We start from the raw sequence: 16,968 nt of genomic DNA, 5'->3' as shown, positions 1-16,968 counted from the left end.
GCTTTCACTGTCAGCACTCTACTGTTTTGTTTTTTTTTTAACTTCTTCCACAAAATGTTTCATGTTTGTGTCGTTTTTTTGCCACCGGACAAAAACCCTCCGTCTGTTGAACATATTTGGCTTTTTTGTTCGTTGTTGACTGTTTTAAAGTGAAATGGTTTCAGTCTAAAGGTTAAAATCTCTTCACGTTAACCCTTAAAATCTCAAAGAAAATAAAGATAATGTCTGAAGAAAAATGAAAATAACCATTAAAGAGCAGCTTTAGGTCCAGATGGAACTTTAAGACAAGATTTAGGTTTATTCTAAATACTGATGTTCTTCACTTCGTTGTGGAAATGCATTCATTCATGTTTTTAATATTTTACTGCTTGATGATAAAATATTCCACCCGTTATTGAGACAAAATGAGCCTCGTTTACTCAATAATTCAGTCATTGTGTAAAAACAACTAAAATCTTGACCTCTGGACAACCACGACCTCTGACAGGAAGTGAACGGGACAAACTTCCTTCAAAATAAACTGCAGAGACTTTGTCCAGCAGGTGGAGGGGGTGGGGCTAACATGTAAACGGACACCCCTACACAACAGCAATTGGAGGAACAGAGTCATTGATGGCAACTGCAGGGGGTGTGGTCTGTGAGGGAGGAGGCGTGACAGCGTCTCCTTGGTAATGTCGTGATCGTTTTGGTGTGAGGATTGTTTGACCGCCGTGCACAAGCCTTTCGTTTTTTTTTGTTTCTTTTTTTTTTAGAGACTATTGCTTCAAAAACAGAAAATACCGGAACTGAGTGAGACAGGGTCAAAGGTCACAGGAAGGCTGATGCTCAAACGGACGTACGTACGCGGAAGAAACTTCAGGAAACGTCAGAGGTCACAATCGATACGACGTTCATTTGTGTTCAACAGACGACGCCAAGACGTAGATTCAACGTCAGGCCAATACTTTGATTGATACTTCAATCGCCTTCTTGAACAGTGTCCACGGTGAGGTTTAGTGTTCGTCGTCATGGTAACACTTGAACGGTGAAACAAACGTCTGGTAACGAGTGACCAGTCAGAAAACACTCCAGAATAAAAGTCTTTTAGTGACGTCTGTTGGATTCTGGTTCAGGACTCACTTCAGACCAGTTTGTTTGAATTCAACCATCAGTCGGATTGGATCTGACCGGGACCACGTGGACCTGGATCCTGGTTCATGTCTGAAAGCATCTCTGTGTCCCCAAACCACGTCAGAGATGATCTTCATCTGTTCTAATGCATCAAAGGACAAACTGAGCCAAAACCTGAACTGGATCCAGATCGAACCAGATCGTCCCTTTGGCTCAGAGTCATCTCCATGGACATGACAGACTTCACGTCCAGAGACGCCTCACGTTTCAATCCTGTTCCACCTGATGTTCAGATGTCGGGTCCATTCAGTTCCGTGTTGGTTTTATCAGGTGTTCAAACACAGATAGAATCAAACTGAGGTGACGCTCCATGGTCCAACATTCTGGACACAACACATCTCATTAATGACGTATTTTCACAAACGGCAAATTCGTCCACCTGTCAAATGATCTAAACTGTTAACGTGTCCCTGGCAACATAAACGGGATCGAAACATGAGGCATCTCTTTGTCGATGATGTCACCTGAAGGGGCGGGACGCCGACTGTCCATTGGTTGAAAGTGTGTCCGTCTTTGCCCTCAGTCTGGACTGACAGGAAACATTCAGGTCAAACTGAACAGACCTCAGTTCTGGTCACTGATTGGACGTCTACATTCATGTGTCTCCTCCTCATGGTCTGAAGCGGTTTCAGGTCCAGGTCTGGGTCCAAGTGTTCAGGGTCCGTGTCGTGGTGCGTTCAGGTGTTGCAGCAGATGGAGGTGTGTGTTAGTGCGACAGGAAGCTGATGATGACATCATCACATGACCACGTGGGACAGACGGAGGAGGAGATTCTACAGAGTCCTACGGGGGTCAGAGGTCACAGCTCCGACCCTGTCCGACCGGTCTGACCTCCGTCTGGAGGAGGGGGCAGGGTCAGGGGGTCAGAGGGCCTCCTGATTGGCTGTCAGGTACTCCTCAGCTCGCTTATGAGCCTCCAGAGCTTTGATGGTGTAGACGTCCTGAGGAAGCTCCGACTTCCTCCTCATCAGGACCTTGTCCTTCTTCAGATCCTTCAGACCCTGAACCAGACACAGGCAAACAATCAGAGAGAACCAGTCAGAGACAGCCAGTCAGAGCCAATCAGAGACAACCAGACACAGATAACCAATCAGAGAGAACCAGTCAGAGACAGCCAGTCAGAGCCAATCAGAGACAACCAGACACAGACAGCCAATCAGAGAGAGCCAGTCAGAGACAGCCAGTCAGAGCCAATCAGAGACAACCAGACACAGACAGCCAATCAGAGAGAGCCAGTCAGAGACAGCCAGTCAGAGCCAATCAGAGACAACCAGACACAGACAGCCAATCAGAGAGAGCCAGTCAGAGACAGCCAGTCAGAGCCAATCAGAGACAACCAGACACAGACAGCCAATCAGAGAGAACCAATCAGAGACAGCCAATCAGAGCCAATCAGAGAGAACCAGACAGACAGCCAATCAGAGCCAATCAGAGAGAACCAATCACACAGCCAATCAGAGATAGCCAATCAGAGATAGAGACAGCCAATCAGAGAGAACCAGACACAGACTGCCAATCAGAGACTACCAATCAGAGACAGAAACAACCAACCAGAGAACTGATCAGTGAAAGGTTGAATTTCTGAGTCGACTCCTCAGCTCAGGATAATGTATGTGTCACATCATTTCCTGGTTCTGGTTTGCAGGTTCTAAGTTCTCGGTTCTGGATTTTAGGATCTGCATTGTAGGCTCAAGTTTCTGGGTTCAAGGTTCTCGTTTTTAGGTTCTGGGTTCAAGGTTCCAAGGTTCTAGGCTCTTGTTTCTGGGATCTAGGTTCTGGTTTCTAGGCTCTGGGTTCAAGGTTCTGGTTTTTGGATTTTATGTTCTGGTATTTGGGTTCTAGGCTCAAAGTTCTGTTTTCTAGGCTCTGGATTCAAGGTTCTGGTTTTGGGGTTCTAGGTTTCAGGTACTAGGTTCTGATTTCTGGGTGCTAGAAATCAGAACCTGGGTCTGATTCCTGTTTTCTATGTGTTGGTTTCTGGTCTGGCATCCCCGGTCCCAGGTCCAGGTGTGGACCAGGTGTGTCTGTACCTGTGAGGCCTCTGTCTCCACTGTCTTCTTCAGCAGTTGGATGTCCTCAGCGGTCGGAGTCTCCGTCTCCATCGAGTACACGGCCACAGTACTGTCACTGTATAGCATATACTGCAAAAAGTACACACAGTATCACTGACTCTGCCAGTCTGTATGGGACTCTACTGGTCTTCAGAGGATGATGCTGGTCTGTATGGGACTGGTCTTTAGGAACAAAAACATCAACGTATCATTGTATGAATGAACTGACCTCTTCCTGTGGGTGGAGTCCGGGGCGGAGGGGGTGGAGCTTATTACTCTACAAAGAAGGGCACACCCATAAACACAAGATTAGTTAAAAGAAACAGACCTTTAAAAAAATAATGATATAGAACAGGTGAGAACAACACTGTGTCCTGGTCTGTGTCCTGGTCTGTGTCCAGGTGTGTGTCCAGGTGTGTGTCCTGGTCTGTGTCCAGGTGTGTGTCCAGGTGTGTGTCCTGGTCTGTGTCCTGGTCTGTGTCCAGGTGTGTGTCCAGGTGTGTGTCCTGGTCTGTGTCCAGGTGTGTGTCCAGGTGTGTGTCCTGGTCTGTGTCCTGGTCTGTGTCCAGGTGTGTGTCCAGGTGTGTGTCCTGGTCTGTGTCCAGGTGTGTGTCCTGGTCTGTGTCCAGGTGTGTGTCCAGGTGTGTGTCCTGGTCTGTGTCCAGGTGTGTGTCCTGGTCTGTGTCCAGGTGTGTGTCCTGGTCTGTGTCCAGGTGTGTGTCCTGGTCTGTGTCCTGGTCTGTGTCCAGGTGTGTGTCCAGGTGTGTGTCCTGGTCTGTGTCCAGGTGTGTGTCCTGGTCTGTGTCCAGGTGTGTGTCCTGGTCTGTGTCCAGGTGTGTGCCTACCTGCGGGTTCTGTCGGGCCAGTTCTTCGATCTTGTACCACACCTCCTCCCTCTCTTTCAGTTTGTATTTCTCTCTGAAGTCGAGGACAGATGTTCATTAAAATCTGATCTGTTTCATGTTCATTCTTAAATTCATGGTGTTTAAAATATGTTTTTGTCATCGACAATCTTAACAATCTTAATTCAAGAAATCTTGTTAAGTGAAATTATCTGGCTGCATGAACAGATATTTCACCTGTTTCGAGTACCTTTTTCCTCAGATTTAGTGTTTTTATCTTGTTTTTAGACACCCCTTTTTTTGCAGTGCAAAGATCAGTGTGTGTGTTGTGTGTATAGTGTTACTTTTGTTTCTCGGCCTTGTACTGCTGCGTGCAGTCATCAAAAAGCTTCTGGTTCATCTCCATGAACAGCTTCAGGGCGTTGTAGATCAGACCGTGGATGGTCCTGAGAAGGAAGAGAAAGTGGAAGAGGAATAGGAGTTAGAGGTCATTGTTTATGCAGGTTTTTAACACTAATCTGAACAGAAACACATGTATGGTAAAAGGGTAAATGGACTGCACTTATATAACGCATTTCTACATCTTCATGGTGCCTGAAGTGCTTTACAAAGCTTCACATTCACCCATTCACGCACACAATTATACACCAGTGGGCGGCTGCTGCCATGCAAGGCACTGCCAGACCCATAGGACATGTTTAGGGTTCGGTGTCTTGCCCAAGGACACTTCAACATGTGGAAAGTCGGTCATTGGACGACCCGCTCTCCCAACTGAACCACAGCCGCCCCTATGAGCACATGTACTGTGGTGTGCAAAAATATCAGAACACTTGTCAAATCTTAAGATACTGGTGGTTTATTTGTTCCCTGAGCCTGAATTTCACTTTTTTGCTATTGCAAAAGGTAAAGACAAAGGTACTTAGAATATTTCACCTACAAATTTATCAGTCCAGTCCTTTTTTTTTTTTTTTTTTTTTTTTTACATTTTATTCTAATATTTAGTGTGGCCCTCCTTGGCAACAATCTAAGGAAACTCTTTGGAATGAGCTTCTGAGAGTGTGGAATGACATTGGGGTTGAAACTCTCAGAAAATACATCGACACAATGCCAGAAAGATGCGCTGCTGTGATTGTTGCCGGGGGGGGGGGGGGGGGCACACACTAAATATTAGAGTAAAATGTAAAAAAAGGACTGGACTGATAAATTTGTAGGTGAAATATTCTCAGTACCTTTGTCTTTACCTTTTGCAATGGCAAAAAAGTGAAATTCAGGCTCTGGGAACAAATAAACCACCAGTTTCTGAAGATATGCCAAGTGTTCTAATATTTTTGCACACCACTGTATGTTTCTACTATATGTGCAGATACAGGACAATGTGGATCATCTCATCCATGAGCAGTGACACCAGTCAATCTGCTCAGACCCATGTTCCTTTGGACATGTTAACGTCCTGTACTGATGTATGTCTGTGGACACATGTGTGCATCGCCTGTGGACTGTGGTTCCACCTCAGAACAGACGCTCTGATCTGATGTTTCCATCAGAACGAAAAGAACCTGAATGAACATGTGTTTCTAACCTTTTTCCACCTGAACAGTTAAATGTCCTGATCTGAGGCAAACATGTCATCAGATCAGTTTCCATGGCAACACGACATACAGACTCTAAACACAAGTGGCGCCGGTGGAGAGTGATGTTCAACGGTATTGATCTGTACTGATGAGTACTGATGTGTGTCTGTGTTGATGTGTACAAATGTGTGTCAGTGTTTGTGTGTCAGCGTTAATGTGTACAGATGTGTGTCAGTGTTTGTGTGTCTGTGTTAATGTGTACAGATGTGTGTCAGTGTTTGTGTGTCTGTGTTAATGTGTACAGATGTGTGTCAGTGTTTGTGTGTTTGTGCTGTGTTACTTGTTCCAGTGACTCTTGGAGTTCTTGTACAGAGCTGGGAACATGATGGGAAGGATCTTGGCGGCGTTGTCACTGATCAGACTCATGATGTACTCGTTGTTCCAGTAATACAAGGCTCTCTCTGCCACCTGCACACGACAACATCATCATCATCATCATCGTACAGGAGGACATGTTAAAGTTCGTCTTTATAAAAAATGTAAAAACCCAGTAAAACATGTCGATGAGTGAATGCACGTTCTGGAGGAGATACTTGAGTGTTTTCAGTTCTGGACTCATTGTCTCCTTCTTCTCTCCTCTGACCACAGACTGACTCATACCCATCAGACCTATCTGGTTCTGGTTCTGAACCATCACCCTCACATTAAGTCACACATACTGTTATGTAGATCTGGGCCGGGTCCATCACCCTCCTAAGGAGTCTGACACTAAACCAGAACCAACCTTTCTGCAACAGGGTCTGGTTCTGGTTCTAATATTTGATTTGTGGTGCACTGGTTCAGGTATTGGTTCTGTATGTAAATAGATGAGCTGGACACACATTTGTGACCTGTCTGATGTTCTGATGGTCTGGTCCTAATGTTTTAGGTCTCAGACTGTACTAGGTTCTTCAGCGCTCTGATTGTGGTTTCGGTTGTGGTCCGAGGTCTGGTTACCTGGAAGTGTGGACTGGACACACATTTGGCGAGCTGTCTGAACAGTGGCTCCTGGACTTTGACGAACTCCGAGGGCTCGATGACGTCCAGAATCTCCTCCAGCTCATTGAGGAACATCACCTCCTTCGGGCTGTGAGTCTTGGGCCAGAACTTAAGCAGACCCATGATGACCTGGAGGTGTCAGGGGTCAGAGGTCAGGACACAGACAGGTACAGGTCTGATGAACAAGTCAGGATGTTTGTGGGTGTGGACTCACCGGTTCTGTCAGACTGCTGTCCTTCTCCAGGAACTGGACCACACAGTATGCCAGCTGACCAACACAAATACAGACAGAGATTAGTTCTAGTCCTGGTTGTTAGATTCTGGTTCTGGATGAGGTCATGTACCTGAGGGTGGTAGACACTCAGTGATTTGACTTTATGCAGAGGAAGCAGAACTCGGATCAGAAACATCTTGTGTTCTTCTTTGAGTGGCAGGGCGAAGCCGTTGATGATGCTGACACGTAAATGACAGGTCAGTATTAGTTCAGACACGTTACATTACCCACATGATCCGTGTTCCCTTTGTCCCATGTGTTCTGTGTGTTTACCTGCCCAGGATCTCTAGCAGCTCAGCTATGCCATTGTGATGTTCTGTCTCATAGATAAATCTGTAAAACATCCACATATCAGACAGAGGAGATTCAGACACAGATGGAAACTGTTACTGAAGAGTCGGCGTGAACCCAAACGCTGCCAAACATCTGTGTTCTACCTCAGATCTGGGTTTGTGTTAAACATGACACAGGTTCAGAGTCTACTTTTGGGAAACACTACATCACCATACATCATATAAAACCATTAGATCAGCATCTGCTCATCTGAAAGGGAACAAAATCAGGGAGTGAATGAATTCAGAATGCAGCTTCTGGAACCTCCTGGACTGATCCAAACCTCAGTAGAGGTGGGTCACTGCATCCAGGGGTAAACATCCAGCTATGTCTGGATTCAGTGGATCTACCATAAAACAAAATGTCTTCAGGTGCAGTGGTGGGAGGAGGAGAGCAGACACAGCTGCAGAACTAAAGGAAGCGTTACCTGTAGAAGATGTTGTTGATCTGGCGGCGGATGTAGGCTCGGAGGCCCAGGAACTTCCCGTAGATCCTGTGGAGGATGGTCTTCAGGAAGTCTCTCTCTCTGGGATCCTCGCTGTCGAACAGCTCCAGCAGCTGCACACAGACACAAACAGATGCACAAAGAAATCAACCCCTGCACGCACCAACAGTGGTATCAGTTCAACGCTCTGACCTTCACTCACCGACAGCACAAACTTTTGGTCAATGTACTTTTTGGCGATATTTGGCTGGAAGTCTGGAGACTCCAGGAACCGAAGGAAGAACTCATAAACCAGCTAAAAACAGACACATTAAGACCCGGGGGTTTATTTAACAGATTTTACATGGACTGAACTGGTGAATTAGACTTTGAGGTGATGTGGATCTCTACCTGTAGGTGAGGCCAGGCCGCCTCCAGCGTCGGTTCGTCCTCCTCGGGATCAAACTCCGCCCCGGTCGGGTTTGAGGATGGAGGAAGAGTCCGGAACAGGTTCACTGAAAACTGGAACAGACGTGTGTGTTAACCCAGTCCATCAGAACATTTTAAGGACTTCATCTGAGACGTGGTTCTTCTGCAGCTGAAGTCGTCTATGATCTGACACATTTACAGTTTGTCCAACACCACTTTGTCCCATGTTTTCCCTTTTTTTCATCTGTTTACAGGTCAACACTGGAACACAGAAATCAGGAGGTGAATGTCACAGTGTGTATGTCTTTATGTACTGGACCGTGTGTGTCATGTGATTACAGGTCTCTGCTGGACGTTCTCACCGAGTCGATAAATGGACTCGTCACTCAGGTGTTAGAACTAAACCGGTCCAGTATCGGCTTGGTGTTAATGTAACATGTGTGTCTGTGTGTGTGTCACCATGACAACACTTCACGGTAGGCGGAGTCCGTCCTTTTTTGTGATGTGTGTGTCGGACTTTGTTCAGACCTGCATTAATGGGTTTGTGTTCTTGTTGTATCCTGTTTCTTCAATGCTGACTCTAGAACCCCACCTTCAACTGATGGGGGCTTGGATAGCCCCTGCCCCCCATGACCCTGACGAGGATTAAACTGTTCAGAAAATGGAAGGCTGGACATCTGAGGCCCAGGTCTAATTTAGTCTTTGAAACTGACCTGTGGCGTACCCGTGGTGGACCTATGGTGGACCTGTAGTGGACCTGTGGCGGACCTATAGTGTACCTGTGGTGGACCTATGGAGGACCTGTAGTGTGGGTTTACATAGTCCAGGTTCTCAGAGGTTGACTTTGGGTCTGCAGGTCTGAAGGGGGGGTCGTTGTGCGTGCTTGTGTGTTTTCTCACCATGATGACGGCCTCGGGGTAGATGGACTCTGTCACTACGTCGCTATTGTGTGTGATGTACTCCACCATCTCATTAAGCCCCGCCCTCTTGACCTCTTTGTACTTGAGGTCGCTGAGCGGGTCGCTGACAAAGTCGAACAGGACGCAGCACTGACGCAGCTTCTGGACAAACAACTCCTCACGGTCGATGGGCGGAGCATCTGAGGATGGACAGACAAGAGGAAAACACCCCTCAGACTCTGACATTCTACTCAGACCTTCTACTCAGACGTTTTACTTGGACTTTGTACTCAGACCTTCTACACAGACATTCTACTGTCTCCACAGACAGAGTGAATCACACAGTCAGGCTTGTGTTAGAGTCATTGTATGTCGTTCTCAGACTCCGGTTCCTTCAGGTTTCAAACTGTACTGGGTCTGATACCCGGGTTTTCTGTCCTACTGAGGTTTAGGTTCAGAACCAAACCAGACTAAGGTGAAATCTCCACAAATGAAAACAAAACAAACTCTTTATGAGATTTCCAAGATTAAAGACGTATACTTTATATTGTTCTCCTCTACATGTACAAGGAAAAGCATCTGAAGTTAAATGTATAAGACAAAATTCAAACTTTGAGATTCAACAGGTGATACAACTGTTAATGTCTTTTACTCTAGCTGTTGGTCTGTAGTCTGCATTGGTATTTATTGATTATTTATTGTTGATGATTTAAATGCATTTATTCATAATTGCTTTCAATAGTCCTGTATTTGTGCACTGATTTATTTATGTTTGTCACATTGCACTTTGGATGTGGGCTGATGTCTGGGCTGATGTCTGTGGTAAGCTGCAAATGAATTGCCCGTATGGGATAAATAAAGTTTTCTGAATCTGAATTGTTGTGTATTTGTTGAGTTCTACTCTAGCTGTTGTGTGTTTGTTGAGTTCTACTCTAGCTGTTGTGTGTTTGTTGAGTTCTACTCCAGCTGTTGTGTATTTGTTGGGTTCTACTCTAGTGGTTGTGCGGTTATGTTGCAGGTGTTATGGGTTTTTAGGTTCTTTCTTATATTGTGTCAGTTTTGTGGTGAAATTAGTGTTGTGCTCATGTGCCTATTTTGATGCTAACGATGTGCTTGTCTGTCTGTCTTGATGCTAACGCTGTGGTCATACATCTGTTACGATGCTAACACCATGCTTGTGCATCTGCTGTGCTGGTTTTCACCTTTGAGCGCCGGTAGCTTCTGCAGTTCCCTGTTCTTTGTGAGGCTGAAGCGGGACGAGCTCTGGCGCCGTTCCTTCTTCACCAGCTGAGGTCCTCCAGAGTACTTGATCTTGTTGAGCTGGGTGGGCGGCGGCGTGCTGTTACTGGGGCGTTTGCTGCCGCTCTGCTGCTGCTGACACTCAAACACAACACCACACTCAACATTAGGACACACTTTGGACATTCTCCACTGACATCCATCACTGAAACATTAATTTATGAGTGTGAACGTGACACCAGATTCATCCTGTAATGTTGTATCTGGAATTGTTCAGACTCTCACTGGTCCTGACCGCATCACCCAATTCAATCAGAGGACATTAAACACACCCTACATGTCAGGAAGTAACAACATCACCACGTCTTTGAGAGTATATCACAGACAATTTAGAACTTAAAACAACGTATGATCCCTGAACAGAGGAAGAATGCTCAGCTATTTATGACTGGGAAAACCTGAAAATTTACTGATTTTAAAGTAGTACATTTAGGAGGGAAAAATAGATTAAAAAAAGAGATTTAAAAGTCCAATATTTTCAGATTATGTTAGAGATTTGCAATAAACACTGAAAACTTTCTGAGTTTAATGTGAAAAATTCATGAGAAAACTTGGATCCTGTGTGAGAATTAAAAAGACCAAATATTAATATTCTCTGACATTAACACATCATCATTTGAAAAATACTCATAAAAGAGACAAGCTCTGAATTAATGTTTCAGTGCTGATCTTTTCATGGATATGACTCCAATCTGGATTCAGATCTGATCTTCAGACTGACTCTGAATCTGGTCTGAATCAATGGATGTTCATCAGTAAATCTTTGTTTTCTTGTGTTGTTTGACGCGGATTGGACTCAAACTCGTGCTTTATGTGTCCATGTCAGGACGTCCCATCTGCAGATCACACCCTGTTCATCTGATTCTCAATGTGTCTGGGTGTCAATGAACACAACACCAGTGTGGATGCTCTGGCCTGCACAACATCTACACAAACATCTCAGTGCATGTGATGCCGCCACTGGCACATCATGTGTTATTTAACTGACCTCGTCTGAGTTCTCCGACGCTGCATCCTTCACGCTGCTCGCATTACTGTTCTTTGTGCTGCTTTTGGCAGATTTAGTTGATTCCTGTTCAACAGAAACAGACACAGTCAGAGAAACACAAGGAAATGATAAAGACTCAGATCAATCAGATAGCCACTGATCATTGAAGTATAGATCAGTACAGATGAGTATATATTAGTATAGAGGAGTAGAGATAGATAAGAAGAGATTAACATAGATAGACAAGTGAAGATGAGTACAGATGCATATAGCTGAGTTAGGGCTGCACAATTAATCAATTTTAAATTGAAATCAGATTTTTTTAATTGGGATGATTTTTAAAAAAGGGAAATCGTCAAATCAGTTTCATCTCTCTCGTGTCTCCGGGCCGCCCATCTCCGGGCTACCATAGGCTCCACCTCCTAACTGTGAGAGCGGTCTTTCACAGAAGTCTGTGTAATGACCACGGACCTTAAATCTGTGATGGGCTCGCAGTAGTGACTGCAATGTAAGACTGTGGTCCACACACGGATCCCCCAATTCAAATATAACTGCATGGGGATCAGTCATCGTACGTTGTCCATGCACGGATCCGTACCATACTGTCTTCTTCTGATCCGGGTCCGGGTCGCAGCAGGCTCAGCAGAGTAGCCCAGACAGTCCTCTACCCAGACACATCCACCCGCTCTGGGGGAATCCCGCGGCATTCCCAGGCCAGACCACAGATATAATCCCTCCATCGTGTCCTGGGTCTGTCTCCTCTGTGCACAGATCCCCCAATTTAAATATTACCGCATGGGGATCACTCATCTTATGTGGTCCACCCACGCACGCACACCTGATGCCTGTCAGTGACTTACATTGGTATCACTTCTGTGGGCTCATCACGGTATTTTTGTGGATTCTGCGATACCATCACAGATTTGAAGTATAAAGCAGTGCCTTGCTTTGTGGGCTGCTCACAAAAATGACATGCCGACTTCTGTTGTCTTTTGTAGTTTTACCCAAAAATTTTAATTGAATATTGAATTTTTAAGGAAAAAAAATCCAGATTTTATTATTGGCCAAAATCGTGAAGCCCTAAGCTGAGTATAGTATAGATGCTTATAGATGAGTTTAGTATAGATGAGTGCAGATGAGTATATATTAACATAAATAAGTACAGATTAATATAGATTCATTAGAGAAGCTGAACTGTCAATTCTGTCCTCACGTGTGAAAACCACATTTTGCTGTTTCTTCCACATTAAACCAGGTCATCATGTACAAACACGGACTTATGTTGGTTTTCATTCACACAGTAACATGTATTAAGATGAATCTGGTTCACAGACCTCTGAAAGTCTCTTTAATAAATAAGTGTCCACTCACAGACGGAGTCAGTCCATTAAAGACCATAATGCTGATTCACCAGAAGAATTTCAATCATTTATGTGGATAATGTTTAAGACCAGATGGGACAAAAACACCAGCCCCCTCCAGCCTTAACCAGGTCTGGTTTAAGGACCAGGATCAGGAACAGCACCCAGAGAATCTCCTCCTGGAGATGCCGTCACCTGTGACGTACAGCTGGGTGATAAAACGATGACAATATATATTGTGAAATAACTTTTCCTCGGTAGAAATGTGAGACATGCTCAATACCATTTCGATAGAGTTCATTTGTCCATGTTTTGACAGACATAAGAACAGCCAATCATAATTAAGTAGCGCCGCACCGAACCAATTACGCTAGAACTACGTCAAGTTAGGTTGAAGCACACAGCACAGGCATAAGAGCAGCCGCAGCACACACGCTAATGTTTGGGCTGCAGCGGGAGATGATGACTGTTTCCTCAGGAGAAAATATGACCGAGAACTCGGGCGACCGGGTTACTGAAAAGTACAGTGTGAACCATTTCAGTTCAGGGCCTTCAATACAATATGGAGGTGTACCGAACGAATACATGTAGCCCATGTTAAGAACGCAAACACTCACCTTTTCTTAAGTTTCATTTTCAGTTTAGGTCAGTTACGGCAGTTAATGAACCCTGGTATTGTTTGGTGAAGTTGGTCTGTTTTGTTTGTGTTCTCTTTTAAAACATGAAAACTTTTGCCTGCTGCTCAGACTTTTAGTTTAGCTTTAAATATATGGACCTGTTTTATTTATCTGAAACAGTTGTATAATGTTTTTCACTACATCAGTCATGTTCAACCTCTGACAGAAAATAAATCAGATTTAAATAAAAAATAACCTTCTGATGTCTTATGAGTAACAGAAAATTTAAGCTTGACAAAAATAGTGATTTCATTTATATCATGATACATATCGATATGTTCTGATGTGAAAAAAATAATCGAGATATGATTTTTTTCCATATTGCCTAGCCCTGCTGTGACATCAGTATCTCATTGAGGGATGTTCTTGTGTGTTTCAGCTGGATCTGATATTGTCATTTATGGTCGTTTGTGATGTAATTTATGGGAGGAGCCAAGGCGGCGTTGGTGTTGGATTTCGTGTTGGCTGGTTTGTACGAACCTCAAATGTGTCAGACGGTGTAGACATGGTTTAATACATTTGGAATTAAACTGTGTTCAGGTCTAAAACCACTGGAATCGGGTCTAATGTGGACTACATTAATCATCATCTTTTCTCGGGTTCTGAACTTCAGTTTTTTCATGACCGTTGTTCAGATTCTGTCAAATATAGAACCTGTCCAGGGTTGAATTTGAGGCTTAAATATTACAGATCACTTATACATTTTATTGATATGATGTTTGGAGACAATGTAAAGTCTTGGTGAGTCCAGGTTTATGTACCACTGCTTTAAGTAAATGAAAATGAGCCAAACATATAAAACTATGCTTATGTCTTTTACTTATTAGTGCTATTTCTTTTTGTTCATGAACCACATTAAGGTCCAGATCACGATCCTACCTCACCCTAAAACCACCATGGACCTTCACCACTACTCACAACCTAATGAACATAAAGTGACGTGGACACAATTAATAATGTATTTGTTAACACAGATCCAACATATGCAGAACCCAACCTGATCCAACCAATGGAACCTGATGAAACCAGAGTTGACTCAATTTAACATGAGTTTCATTACAGATTCAACTCTTCTGTTGTTCGAGCCATTAGGAACATTTTCAGAATATCAGCTTTAAAATGTGAAATCACCGATTTCTGCATCAAGAAGGAAAAATGCCACCTGGAATACATTCATTTCACGCCTCTAAAAGTAACTTAATTCCACGACTTCTCCAGGTTTTTCATGACAGTACCTCATCGATGAAGACATCTCACCACATGGTTAAAGTCCAACACATCGAACGTCTCAGTGATTCACTGTATGAACAGGAATATTTTCACCAGTTTGGAACAACAGGACCATTCACATAAATACAGTCAACACTCACAGACAACTTCATCACATGATGCTCGTTAAAAACACAAACCGACGGCCGACCTTGTCCAGAGTTAACACCAACACTAAACTTCAACCTACTCTCAAACCTCTGTTTAACTGGTTTTTAAATTTGACCTCATCTTTCACTGTTTCCACTTCAGTATTCATCCCCTGAATATGACCTCTTAATGCAATAAATGAGGATTTGTTCACTGTAGTTTGTTGCCTGCTGTGCACATTTTCATTTTTACTCCATACATGTTGAAATACATTAACCAACATCATCCAACAGTCTGCGTTTCTAAAAGCAGCAAATCAGACAGAATTTTCAGTTTCCCTTTAGGTTTGTAGAAGGTTTATGGGATTTCTGTTGGTAAAACTTACTGTGGGCTGATATTTTTACTTAGCATTACTGATTATTACTTAGAAAATACCTCAAAGAAATAAGACAATGTGCAATATGCAATGTCACTGAAAAGACATAAAAAAGCTGATTTACAGAAGAAACCCAATTTATTCAGATTCAAACTCTCATTTGGACATGATTATGACCAAATAAATCAAAAGAGTACAATGCTAGTCCTGATTCAAAAGGATTAAACTCACTTTATGGTCACAACATGACAAATACCATGTCAATTTAACAGTAAAATACACTGGAGTAAATGAAGGTAAGGAAGAAAACACTGAACATGTGTTTTCGCTGAGAATAAGAACAAACAAAGATAAAAGTTAAATGTATATGAAGATAAATCATCATCAGACATTATGATATAGAATAAATAAATCAGGATGAGTTTAAACTGTGCCATAATTGTACAGAGGTTGATACTGGGTCCTTATGTCTGTAGAGTTTGTAGGTATATAGAGATAACTTTTTCGTATATTACTTTACTCACATTAAAAACATACCAGAGACGACATCCACAAATAATTGAATATATGTATTTCTGTACAAGGAGAATAAAGATGATACCGATTTATTGTCCAAACCTGGTCCTGACATCTAACCAGAGAACAACAGAGGAACAGAACCCAGTCTGTTTCCTGAACTGAAGTGAACATGATCAAACCCCGTGACAAAAAGGCGTTAATGTGATTAAATTCACTAAAATAAAGCTCTGATGTTCAGAAATAACCAGAGAAAAGATGAGCTAATACCTGCCAGAACCAGCTACAGGTTCTACTGACACTGAACAGAACCACAGTGAAACTCTGATCTGGGTTTGGTGACATTTGTCCTTAGACTCAGATCCCGATCCATCAGGCCCTGATGAAGTCCGGATGGAAACACTCTGAACCTCGGTGGTTCTGGTTCTGCAGCAGAACCTTCACATCACATGAGATGTTCTTTTCCATCATATGAATAATTGACGCCGCTCATTTCAGCGCCGTTAGCCTGGTTACATCCCCGCTAACGGCTCCCAGCGCCGCCCCAGCACCGAGACACGGCCGGTACTGTGTCATTTCAACCGAACACCATGTCAGACGCATTGGCTTAAGTCGAACCGCGGGTGTGTGTGCCGGAGGACGGTGATGAGGCGGCTCTACCCCCGCTAACAGCCGTTAGCCGAGCTGCTAGTGCGGCCTTAGTGGGTTAGCATGATGCTAGTCGATAAAACCCCACGTCTAAAGTCTGGAGCCACGGCGGAAAACGTTTCATGAACGGCCGTTCGTCGCACGTGTCGTGTTAGTGTGATATATACGCAGCCTCACCTTGTCCTTCTTGGCTTTGTTCGGCATCTTGCGGATTTTCCCGGACGGACACTCCGTGATGTTCCTCCCCGGGACTCAGACGCTGTCAGTCGGTCCGCCTCGGCTTCCTGCGCCCGTCCTCTAACCGAGCGATCCCATTGGCCACCGCGGCGTACGTCTGCCTAGCGACGCACAAATGGAATTTTGTGATTGGCTGCTGTGAGTTCGGTGGAGAGGGTGAGGCTGAGGGAGGTGAGGCAGGACTTTTTTCTTCCCAGCAACAAAACACCTTCAACCTGATGATACCGAGCCCGTCCAGATGCCACATCTTCTGAACCAGAACATGGACCTGTATCTGACCCAGAACCTGCATCTGAAGACATTTAAACCTGACGTTTGAACAGGCACATGTTGTGTTCCTAGTCTGTTCTTCTCATGTTACAGCAGGTTCATGTCAGGACTGAAGAACCTCAGATGAACTGAGGCATTTCTGTACAAATTCAACATTAGAACCTTCAACACTGATCATTCCATCCATCAGAAAAGTTCATTAATGA

At 44.1% G+C, this 16,968-nt stretch overlaps 1 protein-coding gene across 3 annotated transcripts; it reads right to left on the bottom strand.

Moving 5' to 3' along the window:
* Positions 1–29: 29 nt before the first annotated feature.
* On the bottom strand, positions 30–16,565 carry ppp2r5d (protein phosphatase 2, regulatory subunit B', delta). Of its 3 annotated transcripts, none has more exons than XM_030156191.1 (17): positions 16,433–16,565; positions 11,319–11,402; positions 10,234–10,411; positions 9,032–9,231; positions 8,115–8,225; positions 7,927–8,019; positions 7,707–7,837; positions 7,220–7,279; positions 7,017–7,125; positions 6,887–6,940; positions 6,631–6,801; positions 5,975–6,102; positions 4,408–4,509; positions 4,067–4,139; positions 3,451–3,498; positions 3,201–3,311; positions 30–2,171 (listed from the first exon to the last, which is right to left on the bottom strand). In XM_030156191.1, the coding sequence occupies exons 1-17, from the start codon at positions 16,457–16,459 to the stop codon at positions 2,034–2,036; spliced, it is 1,818 nt and encodes a 605-aa protein (XP_030012051.1). In that variant the 5' UTR covers positions 16,460–16,565; the 3' UTR covers positions 30–2,033. The 3 variants fall into 3 exon arrangements, with proteins under 3 accessions (XP_030012051.1, XP_030012052.1, XP_030012053.1); XM_030156192.1 differs by having other exon boundaries at positions 10,234–10,405; XM_030156193.1 differs by having other exon boundaries at positions 10,234–10,402.
* Between the last annotated feature and the right edge of the window lie 403 nt (positions 16,566–16,968).

Source organism: Sphaeramia orbicularis, chromosome 15 (assembly GCF_902148855.1).
Source record: "Sphaeramia orbicularis chromosome 15, fSphaOr1.1, whole genome shotgun sequence".
Lineage (NCBI taxonomy): Eukaryota > Metazoa > Chordata > Actinopteri > Kurtiformes > Apogonidae > Sphaeramia > Sphaeramia orbicularis.
The sequence above is the reverse complement of the archived record's forward strand: the minus strand, read 5'-3'. Positions and strand labels throughout refer to the sequence as shown.

Bases quoted from the DNA above. Each gene is read 5' to 3' on its own strand.
- ppp2r5d (XM_030156191.1), bottom strand. From the start codon at position 16,459: ATGCCGAACAAAGCCAAGAAGGACAAG. The intron at 6,103-6,630 runs GTAACCAGACCT...TGTCGTGTGCAG, and splicing joins TGTCCAGTCCACACTTCCAG to GTGGCAGAGAGAGCCTTGTA. The intron at 3,499-4,066 runs GTAGGCACACAC...CCTTCTTTGTAG, and splicing joins TGGCCCGACAGAACCCGCAG to AGTAATAAGCTCCACCCCCT.